The 12,427-nt window shown below is 42.0% G+C and overlaps 1 protein-coding gene across 3 annotated transcripts in view; it reads right to left on the bottom strand.

The window, feature by feature from the left end:
* HMG20A (high mobility group 20A) overlaps positions 1 to 12,427 on the bottom strand; it is a 30,937-nt gene that overhangs the window by 8,625 nt on the left and 9,885 nt on the right. For all 3 annotated transcript variants that reach the window (XM_069981281.1, XM_069981290.1, XM_069981273.1), the window contains exons 2-3: positions 8,696 to 8,735; positions 2,303 to 2,385 (exon numbers count right to left, since the gene is read on the bottom strand). In XM_069981281.1, coding sequence (XP_069837382.1) covers positions 2,303 to 2,385 — 83 coding nt within the window. In that variant the 5' untranslated portion in view covers positions 8,696 to 8,735. The remainder of the gene's footprint in view (positions 1 to 2,302; positions 2,386 to 8,695; positions 8,736 to 12,427) is intronic.

Here is a 12,427-nt window from a genome sequence, read left to right as displayed (position 1 = left end):
ATCCTGTACGTGTGAACGGACCCTAAGAAAACTTTAACACTGTTCAACCCCCCCCCAAATCTAAGTTTGTTTGTAACAGGTTTATATTACACGAATTTGGGCCGTTTGTCTGCAGCACATCCTGACCCACACCCTAAAGGTACAAAAAATCCTCACTTCCTGGTCCACTCTGTCTAGGCTCCTCTGTTCTCCTCCTCCCTTATGAGACCAAAGTCAAATGATCTCTCTTTTGTTGAAAGGCAAGCGGTAACACCTCATCTGTAATCCTGCCCACCACTGACATTACACCAATCAGTGAGCAACTGACCAAGGGGTGGGGAAACAGAACAGTGACCACCCCCTTAGCAGTATAGGGGAAAAGAAACACAGTTGTTTCATCTCTCTCTTTCTAATCCAGGGGTGTAAAACCCACGGCCCTCCAGCTGTTGCAAAACTAGAATTCCCATCATGCCAGGGCAGCTAAAGAACAAAGCTGTATCTGTATCTGTCCATGATGGGAATAGTGGTTTTGCAGCTGGAGGGCCACAGTTTGACACCTATGTTCTAATCTATGAAGATTGATAGATATTTTGTTTACAGTGTAAAGCAGAAGCAGATCGAGCCAGCGATGTGCAGATACTACAAGATGAGACAGTTACTTGGCATTAGGCTTTAAGGTGCAATGCTGGGAAATGTTGTTTCCCAGCCAGCGACATCTTGGATATAGACCAGCTTTTAGAAAAACTTGTAATTCAGGAATGGCGGCAGCTAGAAAGATGGGAGATGGCTCAAACTACTTAGGGGTACTAGTTAAGCAAGAACAGCTAGATTTGGGAGCATTAAATTTTTAAGCTCTTGGATGGAATACCCCTTTAAGGACCTGCAAGAACATGATGGTTATATGACGATCAGTGAACAGGTTCTGCTTTAAGCTTCCAATACATCACCATCAAGAACTAGCTGTCTACTTGCTGCCTAAGGGCCATATCACATGGCCCGATATTAAGAAAGAACCGAACGCTGACCTGTCAGATCAGTGCTTGCTGGTTCCTCGTTCCCCGTTCCCCACTGTGCTATTACATGTACAGACATCGAGAAGGAAGGAGTGTGTGTGTGTGTGTGGGGGGGGGGGGGGGGGGGGGGGCGTGGAAAGCAGTAGGAGGGGCTCTCCGTGTGGCCCATGGAAGAGAGTGGTGATTTGCTGCCACTGCTCCTATTACACGGAGTGATGGCCAACGGACCATCACTATCGAATTGACATGTCAATTTTTGGGCGGATTCCCCAAAGAAATCCCATAGAAGTCAATGGGGCTTTGAATTTCCACCTTTATGTAGCAGAATATGTGTTGCAAGCATCCTCTGCAACATTGTCTAGGTCTCCTCCCACATTCTGCCCGCAATTCTTTGTGAAATTTACAGAGAATTCCGCACCAACTCAAGGAGAGGAAATTCTGCTCAGGAAAAATTCCTCTTCAATACCTCACCTATTCCTCAGTGTGAACACCCAAAAAAATAGCTGTACCCTCAAAATATAACACCATTTAGGGCGTTAAGACCCAAAATCAATATATATATATCCTACAAATTGATCAGCACCACAATAAAGTAGAGAAACCATTCATCTTTATTGCACAAATGTAATAAAATACTGTACTATATAGTAACTAGTGATGTATGTGATTTTATATAAACAATTTTATTACATTTGCGCAATAAAGAATTGTTTCTCTACTTGATTGCAGTGTTGATCAATTTGTAGGATATATATTCCTCAGTGTGAACAAACATACATTATATTGTACATCCAAACTTTTGCCAGGTGCCATTGTCAAATTTATTGATGCTATTCATTTCTACTATGAGTTTGTTTACTGTTATGACAGATCAGTGTATACAACATGAAGAATGCCTTGAGGCCCATAACAAAAATAAATAAAAAAAATATAGATAGGATAGAGAAAAAGAGAAATAGATTGAGAGTAGACAGACCATATGATTCATCTAGTTTGCTCTTATATTATTTCATCTATATCTTTTATTATCAATGCGCATACAGAGTTTTCACTATATAACATTTAAAGAAATCTGAATGAAATATATATACATATACACACACACACACAATATTTCTCTATTTTTATAACTCTCTCTCTCTATAATATATATATATATATATATATATATATATACACACACATACATATTATATATATATATATATATATATATATATATATATATATATATATATATATATATATATATATATATATATGAACATACATACACACAGACACAGCTAACACACAGAAAAAGTACTCACTCTGGGTATGGTGGGTCTACATTCTCTTTGGATTCCTCAACATCCCCACTGTTTGTTGGAACAACAGAAGCAGCCTCTTCCATCTAAGAAAAATAAAAAAAAATAAAAATAGAACAAACAAACCAAACCCAAAAGCAAAAATAGATAAGAAAGCAATATACCCTCTTGTATTAAACAGCAATCTCCCTCCATGAAGCCATAAACCTATATCTTTTATTAGAAATATAACAGACCTATGAGTCCCCCAGCTATACTGTTTATAACAGTGATTTTCAACTAGTGTGCCGCTACACATGGTCGGGTGTGCCGCGGGGAAAGTTCGTCTTACTACACTACACTACACAGCAGCAGAGTGGGCCCCTGATCGCGCTATCCGTAAAGTCCGCCACGGCGCCGCACTTAGCTCTCCGACCCCTGCCCTGCGTGCGTACGCACGTCTGGCATCAGCTCAGGGAGTGAAGCACATCTGGCATCAGCTCAGCTGTACCGTGCACCGCCGTCCGTCGCCCAACGCGAAGACGAGGTGAGCAGCCCAGAACAGCAAAGCAGAGGAGCGGCCTGTGCTTGTCTAACATGTAAGTTGAATTAGGCACTGGGGGGACCCGGACCGGGCCGGAAAATGGACAGACCGTTTAGGGCTGGGGGGAGGGGAGGCTGCCTGGCAGTAGAACTGGGCCCAGCGCACAATGATTATTGGGGCAGGGCCAGGCTGCATAGGGGGGCCAGATGGCCATATGTTTATAAAGGGCAATAAGTTAAAAAAAAAACAAGATGTTAATGGGGGGAGGGAGAGGGGTTGTGACCTGACCTCCCCTATAAGATCAGCACCTTCCTCTCCTGACATCCTCTGTGCTGCTGTAACCTCCCCTATAAGATCAGCATCTTCCTCTCCTGACATCCTCTGTGCTGCGGTGCCAACAAAGCTATTTTGACATTGCTCCCATTTTCAACCACATATCTATGTGAGCTGGGCTTCTCAAGCTTGACTGCGATAAAAACTGAGTATAAATACATTTAGAATCTATATTATTAACTATATGTATAATATGTACTGTTTTAGTGTCATTTTGTGCCATTTTGGTTGGTGGTGTGCCCCGGGATTTTTTTAAGTAAAAAAAGTGTGCCGCGGCTCAAAAAAGGTTGAAAATCACTGGTTTATAAAACCATATGCTGGGTAAACACAGTGTGGTGATGTAATGGTAAATGGAAATTTACTTATTCCTCTGAAGCAGTTACTAGGTTGTAAGAGGAGCTGCTAGAAATAACAGTACCATATGTCGAGCATTGAAAAATCATAGATGGCAGAAAGTATGAAGGCCATATTGGAATGAAGTTAACATGGCCCTTGAGTGGCTATGACAGTTGTGGATTTATTTTCTGCTTAATCTGTAAATTGTAACATTAGTGATTTCCTATTCCTAGGACTTCCTCAGCCCTCCAGCTGTGCATTGTACAACACACAGGAAGCAGCAACTGGAGAACAATCAAAGGTGAAATCCGAAAAGGCTGTACGATGACCCCTGAACATGTTCCCCACAAAAATACTATTCACAGGACTAGATATTTTACCATTGACAATTCTTGTCAAAGATACTTTACACTACAGAACTATGTAATGTTGGATTAGGTTAACTTAGCACATGACAACCCAGTGCAATAACCTAGGACTTTCCAGAAAAGGATTGCAATATGTGAAATTTTATGGGACCAAAAACAAGAAGTGCAATAAATCAGCTGTGAGCTATGTTATATGCTGCATTCATGAACGAATAAAGTGAAAAAGTGATATCAAGTTGGACACTGAGTATTATTTGCCCGTTCTTCTGCAGTACATATTGGAACTCCATTAGATCCCTGATGACAGCGCTATGGGGAGCGTAGATCTCTTTTTTCCTCCATACCTATGGTATTGAAGATTTTTTGAAGTTTTCCGCTATATACTATAAACTAAATAGGTGCAACCAGTTTACATTTAAAAAGAGGATCTGTCACGACTCCTGCTCTGTCTGTTTAGGGAATGTTTACACTGAGTAAATCAGGCGGAATTCCATGGCGGGGCTCACAGCTGCGGAACCCCACCTGCCTCGGTGTGTCAATGGGTTGGCTTGCAAGTCTCCGCCGCTCTCCGGTCAAAGAACTAACATGTAATTTTTTTAAGCGGAGAGCGGCATACAAGCAATTTTAAGAAACTCTTAATAGGTTTTATTAAGCAAAAGTTTTGTTCTGTAGTCAAAAAGCTGTTTTCCTACGCTACACTACATCGTGCAATCTTCTCTCACCATGCTGGGCTGCTTATCTGCTCTCCCTGCTCCCTCATCCCCCTCGGCCCTGCACAGATAAGAAATGGGGTGGGGGGGGGGGGGTAGGCTGGAAAACAGCTTTTTGAGTACGGAAAGAGGCTTTTTTTGCCTAATAAAATTTATCATAGAGTTTCTTAAAATCACTTGTACTATTAATTTCTATTAATTAAATTAATTAATAATAAAAAATAAATAAATTAAGTGACAGTTACACTAAGTAAAATACCTGTATTTCCCATGAAATAATACTGGAATAGCTTTGCTTATAGGTCTGTGATGTGCTGTTCCTCTGTCAGTCCTATTATAAGTATTTAATCAACTGGGTGTTACCAGTTGGGGGTGTCCATACACAGTCTGATATTCTCAGCTCTCATTGGATGACGTCAAAAAGTTTAGGGATACGCCCCTAATTAGTAACACCCAGTTGGTTATTGAGGCACAGGATAGTAGCTCGGCTCATTAGTGCTGCAGCACAGCGTAACAGTGAGCGGGGATAATGGTCAATCACAGCTCACTCTGCTATAGGCTGCTGCACCGCATCTGACACAGACAGCTTTGGAAGGGACATCAGGGGTAGCGCAGTATACTAAATAGCACATAAAATAATTATGCAGACTTCAGTATGACACTATGAGCTTGTTGTATAAGTGACTGTAATAAAAAAAAAAAAAAAACTAATCAAATGTCATCATTTTGCCACAATAATATCTCATCCAAGCAGCCAGCACTGAAGGTTCTCAGTGTATTAGAGAAGATCTGTTTCTAGTAACTTCTTATCAGTACTCCAGAGTTGGAGATATAATGAATTCAAGAACTAAATGAGCTGATATTCTGAACTACTCTTTTAAATGAACTAGATCATAGTGAACTAATCCTCAAAATGAATTAGATTTCCCATAACTAAGACGGAACACATTTACCAACTTTATTTTGAAGGTTTTGTCACCACAGACCCCGATTGCAAATCCCTACACTAAAAGCTTTCTTGCTTTCATGCCGCCATCACATTTCAAGTCTGGCTGTTGAAAATGAAAGCTATGGGCAATAAGGCCAGTTTTGCTGATGTTAACTACAGGCCTTTTGCGCCAGCCTTTTTGAATTGCACTGTATATTATTTCCACACAAACTAGAAAACTCTGGCAGATATAAAAACTGTTTATAACCATACAATTTATACAACCAATCACAGCTCAGCGTTAATTTTACCAAAGCTTATAAAGATATAAAAAGCAAAGATGTGGCTGGCTGCTATGGGCAAAGACAGATTTGGTTTCAGGCAGCTTCATAGTGCTGGGACAAATTTTAGATGATCCCCTAAGGACAATGCCAATGCTTGTTAAAAGACAGCGCTTCATAGCGTAATTCAGGCAGAGCTGAAGTGGTGAAAGTAAGCACATAGAACTCTCACCTGAGCAGGTTGTGCTGGTGTAAGGCACAACTCTTACTGGTAGCATGTGAATGAACTGCAGCCACTCCCGACTGATCCCCACACGGATTAAAGACAATCAGTATCCTCCTCCACTCCAAGGCGGGTAAAACAGGCGCAGGTCCAAAGGGTAATAGTGATATAAAATAAGCATTATGCCAGCGATACAATGCATTTCGAGACCGGTCCGGTGTTGAAACACCTTGTGTCGCTGGCATAATTTTTTAAATACATTTTATATCACTATTACCCCTTGGACCTGCGCCTGTTTTACCTGCCTTGGACTGGAGGAGAATACTGAATTTAATTTTGCCATCTACAGAGCCATGTAATGGCTATTTCTTTGCAAAACCAATTGTAAGGCAGGTGGGGAGAAGGAACCCTTCCTCACCATGCCTCTGAAATGGAGCTCCAATGCACTAACTGGTTAGTGGTCAACACAACACATGCACCTTAGCAGCTGATATGGCTGTGAGAGGTACATATAACTGCCCACCATTTTTAAAAGTGAGACACGGAGGAATAGCCATTTAAAGCAAATGTACTATCAGGTACATCCCTTTGGGCTCTTTATCTTAATGGATTGACAAGTGGTTCCCGTGCACGGTGACAATCTTTTTCGGAGCACCAGCCTGCCCTACAACATTAAATGGAGAGGCGTAACAGAGGGGAGAACATCAAACTGGGGGCCAGCATGCCTGCTCCCAGTGCGGGCTGCTGCTCCCAAAAAGACTGGTGCCGCGCATGGTAACCGGTCAGCAGTTCATAAAAAGGGCAACCAACTAGGGTAAAAAACCCAAAGCAATGTACCCGATGGTACATTTGTTTTAAACATCTTTTTGATGCTGGACATATATTTGTCTACCTTGCTATCTTTTTTTACAGATAATAGGATGAGCAAGTTCATGGACCTTCTCGTAGAGTGACCTGACACTACACATCTAACAGAACCAATTTTTATATGTGGTGTTGCCAATCTGAACTCTGACATTTCTCTAGCTTAGGGGCTTTGGGAGGACTTTCCTCTATAGGTTTACTTCTGAGTAAGTCCATTGTTCACAATATACTACCAAGAGACAACAGGTCATTAACAGTTTATGGGTCACCTTTAGTCCGGTTTTCATCTCTTATAGTTCTGGACATTTCCTTACATTTTGTGGCAGCCATCCTTGCATCTACAGTGCTCCTTGTTTCCTGCTTTTACAATGGCATATTGCCATTTCCTTGGACAACTGAGGTACTAGTGCAGCAGCTGTCATCAGCAGTATATAGGCCTTCCTGATGGATGTTTTTGAACAGTCGTCTAACCTTTCACTGACCTAACCTACATGACTTCCTTTGGTTTCATAGCTGCAAGGGTATCAGTTAACAATTCTTCTGTATCATCTAACACAAAAAGCATGAATCTTCCATCATTTCCATTTATGTACAGATAACCACCTTCTGTCCTCTTTGACTGTTACATTCTTATTAAAATCCTACAGTAAGCTCACACATCAAAAAGCCAGCAGGAAGTCTTCATATACTGATATGGAGGTTTATATGTGAATTCAGTCACACATTTGAGCCATTTTGATACAAAGCCTGCTGCGATTTCGGGAGTAAATAGAGCATAATAAAACAAGTAAATAGTCTACTGTGGCCATTTCTAGATATTTTATGAACTACAACCCATCATAGGGGACCCCCTGGAGAAAAACTCTTTAGAATTGTAAATGTGTTTTCTGATCTTGAAAAAGACATCTTATGTCTCCATTGCCCAGACAATGAGCTGATCTCAGGATTTATGCTGTCAGCACAACCTCAAGAAAAGTTTTTTTTTTACAAGAGGTTAATCAGGTGACTTAAAGGGATATTCCAGCACTACACAATGGTTTTGACACTCATGGTGCAAAAAGAACAAAAGCTAACAAACCATACTCACCTGTTCTGATCTCCTACAACTGTATGGCATCAGAACACCCTTTTCTTCTTCTTTATGGTGTCTTTACATGGAACGATTATCGTTCTAATTTTCATGATAACTATCTCATTTGAGTGATAATCGGCTCGTGTAAACACAGCAAACGATCAAGCGACAAGCGAGAAATTGTACATTTTAATCTTTCAACATGTTCTAAAATAGTTGTTCCGCTAAAAATTCGCAGATCGCTTAGTGTAAACAGTCTTTCACGCTGTCACATTATCATGCACTTCCTTTCAGGTCTCTACTGCTGGTATTAGTGGGTAAGGTTTTATATAACATGTATGTAGGTAAGGCATTAGTATCAAGCCATTTGGGCGATCTTGGCTGTAAATTACTCCTAGCTTGTAGAATATTTTCTTTTTCTACAATGTCTGGGAAATATTTATCTATTACCCTTATATAAGGGTGCCTTTACACAGACAGATTTATCTGACAGATTTTTTTAAGCCAAAACCAGGAATGGCTTTGAAAATAGGAGAAATTTCAGTCTCTCCTTTATGGCCTGTTCTCTGGTTATAGTCTGTTCCTGGCTTCGGTTTAAAAAAATCTATAAGATAAATCTGTCTGTGTAAATGCACCATTACATGGTGATTGCGATACTGACTGTCCTGTGACTTCTGCATATCTTCCTCTAGTGCATTACTCCATGTTTTTAAGCATTTTTTTAAGCTCTACAACTGGACACTGGACACAAGTCTTACCTTATGCAACTCCAAAAAGTGCTATTCCTTTCCTCCAAACCTGAGATACAAAGAAAGAAGTCAGTTAGTCACAGGTTATGTATTGCTTATAAATTATATAAAAATATATATAAAGTATTATACTAAAGGCATATTCTGGAGGGAAAAAATAAATTTCTTCCCTTACTTCAATAAGCTGCAAGGCAGAGGAATCAATACAAAGGACGCGTTCACACTGAAAAATCTTCGCGGATAACATCCACCACTTACCCTGCGCCATAGACTAAATTCTATGGTCAGGCCATCATTCCGCCATCCGCGCAAAGAATTGACATGTCAATTTGTTGAGTGGACGACAGAATCCTCCCAAACCTAGAATGGAGTCCATGGCATGGGTGGAGAGTCAAGCTGGAGCGATCGCCGGAAGAAACATATCTATGCTAATATACCGTATTTTCCGGCGTATAAGACGACTTTTTAACCCCGAAAAATATTGTCAGAAGTCAGGGGTCGTCTTATACGCCGGGTATGGTCGCCCCATACGGTGGGGGGGCTTAAGAATGGCCTGCATCCCCACCGTATAAGGCGACCATTTTAAAAAAAAAAAAAAAACAGTTAACTCACCCGGGCCTGTTCCCGGCCTCCGCACGTATTTTCCTCTGCTCCCGGCGCAGCCAGTGTAACGTACACTGACTGCGCCGGGAATGCCTGAAGCTCTCCCGAGCGTCTAATCAGAGACACTCGGCTGCTCGGGAGAGATTCGGAAGAATGACAGAGGCTTCAGGAGGCTCTGAGAGGGCAACTTGGGGATACGACAGCAGGACACTGCATGGGTAAGTATATATCTTTATTATTTAGAATGTAAAAGCAAGGACTGCACGGACATCGCTAAAGATGCAGCCCTCATCCATGATTATCAAGCTGTGTATCGCAGATCGATGCTCACTTACAGTGTAAGGGTAGCGTCAGACACACTGTATCGCAGCAGATTTTTTTTTTTATAATTGTGTTTTTATTAAATTTTTTGAAAAAAAGGTACATAACTCAAAAAGACAAGGTAAACAAGTAACAGTAGCGGAAAACAGCTGCAAGTGGAGATATATCACAGTAATACCAAGTTTGGGCAATAGGGTGTAAAAGCCTATTGTTAACATAGTTTCAGTAAATTCAAAATTCAAATAAAACATCATCTGACGATGTAAACAATAGTGAACAAATAGGGGGGGGGGGGGGGCACCGAGACCAGACTTGACAAACAAGGGGGGCACAAGGGGGGATTGGAGGAAAGGGACAATGTTTTGGATTTTAGGGTTGATGACTCAGAGGTGGTGGTTGATGATTGACATTTTTCTCTTCCCAGTATATGTCCCACAGGCGCCAGACCTTCTTAAAGTGTTCCATTTTGTTATCGAGCATAGCCGTCAGTTGCTCCATGTTTCTCACGTCTAGGATTCGGATGCAGAGGTCCTCCTTCGTTGGAGGAGCAATGCGCTTCCAATACTTAGCAATTAAGCATCTAACAGCCGTGAGGACATGGAGCAGCAGTTTCAAGACAAAACGTCCTATCTTAAGAGGTTACATTAAAGTGACTGTCACCTCCTTTTTGCATTCGGACATCTCTACACAGGTGTAAAGGGTAAATTTAGCGGTTTTCATACCTTATACCATGGTGCTTGTTCAAGTAAAAAGTCATCTTTTATCAACTGCAGATTGTGTTAAGTGGGCGGGGCATCACAGCATTAGCGCCACTTAGCCCCACCCACAACACCACAGTTGGCCCTGCCCCCTCGCCGACCATTGGAACAGGCTGGCCTAAAGGTCTAGACCCCACCCCCTTTACGTCAGCCAACCAATGGGCGTCAAGGGGCGGGGCCAACAGTGCAGTTGTGGGCGGGGTTAAGTGTCGCTAATGCCGCAAGGCACTTAATACAATCTGCAGTTGATAAAAGATCACTTTTTACTTGAACAAACACCATGACGTATGATATGAAATAAGGTATGAAAAACGCTAAATTTACTCTTTACACCTGTGTAGAGATGTCATAATGCACAAAGGGGGTGACAGTGTCACTTTAAATACATAAAATACTGGGTCTAGTGGGATTTCCAAGCCCGAGACCTCTTTAAGCAAGCCTTTAACCATGTGCCAGTAAGGTGTGACGGACGGGCACGTCCAGTAGATATGTGGAAGGGATCCCAGGTCCCGTTGACACCTCCAACAAATATTAGAGATTGTTGGGTTCATAGCATGCAGGGTCTCAGGGGTATAGTACCAAAAGAACATTTTTTTATATTGGTTCTCTTTGTAGGTCACACATAGAGAAGTTTTGGCGGCCCTATCCCAGATTATTTTCCAGACGCTCATTGGTAGCGGTCTCCCAAAGAGATTTTCCCATTTGGTCATATATGGGTACCTAACTTCAGTGTCCGGCAAAGGTTGTTTTAGAATTCTATATATATCGGAAATAAGGCTCTGCTTTGCAAAGTCTCTCAAAATCAGTTGGAACTGATACCGTAGTGGAAGAAAACAGTGACACCATATAGTGCTTAATCTGAAGGTGCTGGTACTGTGTTGTCAGAGGGAGATGAAAGTCAGAGGCTAAACTCGAAAAAGATCTCAGGGTGCGATCTGACGGGTGCAAAATGTGCGCAAAGCGGAATAGTTCATTAGCGTACCAATGCTTCGTCATTCCGCTGGTGAGGCTATCTGGGAATTTTGGATTAAATAAGAATGAAGTCATTGGAGAGCGCTGGGACGTGAGGGGGAATTTGTGCATACAGGTATTCCAGGTCCGGTTAGTGTGGGCGATAGGGCCTAGGAGAGGGCATGGAAGGGTAGTGTCAGAGGTGGACCACAATACGGAATTAGGGTGTGTGGGGGCGATCCAGAGCTTCTCAATGATCATCCATTTTGAATAGGCCCGCAACGCCGACCAGGCCGGGATGTTGCGCAGGTGTACAGCCCAATAATAGCAGGTCACATCTGGGAGGGCAAGACCCCCCCACCATTTGGGGGCCTGCAGGATGGTTTTAGCTACTCTGACGTCTACGAGCCCAAACAAAACGGAGAATGGCAGCTTGTATGGATTTGAGCGCACTTAGAGGGACCTGGTTCAGTAAGGTCTCAAAATAGTAGACTAATTTCGGGAGCAGTGTCATCTTGACCGCTGCTATTCTCTCTAATAATGATAGGGGTAGTGTATGCCATTTATCCATTAAGGTACGTATCTCCGCAAAGAGTTTGGGGAAGTTATGGGAGTAAAGTGACGAATATGAATTAGATATCTGTATCCCAAGATATTTAAGAGAATGATCCTTCCAATTATAATTTGATTTCACATTGGTTAATAAGGGTTCCGGCAAGTTAATGGCCAGGGCTTCCGTCTTAATGGTGCGTTCACACCTTCAGGATCTGCAGCTGATTTCATTTAAATAACTGAACACCGCATTAAATCTGCTGCAGATCCTGTAGGTGTGAACGCACCCTAAGTGTGTTAATTTTATACCCCGAGAGATGACCAAAGCAGGCTAGAAGGTTATGTAGATTAGGCAAAGAGATATGTAGTTGCGTGAGTGTTAGTAGAACGTCATCTGCGAATAGGGAGAGTTTGAAGTCAACCCCCCTAACTTGAATGCCATGGATGTCTGGGTGTTGTCGTATCGCTGCCGCCAGGGGTTCGATACATAAGACAAATATGAGGGATGACAGTGGGCAATCTTGCCTTGTGCCATTATGTATGGAGATGAGATTGG

This window comes from Dendropsophus ebraccatus, chromosome 1 (assembly GCF_027789765.1).
Source record: "Dendropsophus ebraccatus isolate aDenEbr1 chromosome 1, aDenEbr1.pat, whole genome shotgun sequence".
Classification (NCBI taxonomy): domain Eukaryota; kingdom Metazoa; phylum Chordata; class Amphibia; order Anura; family Hylidae; genus Dendropsophus; species Dendropsophus ebraccatus.
Note: the sequence above shows the minus strand (reverse complement) of the source record. Positions and strands in the feature narration are given on the sequence as shown.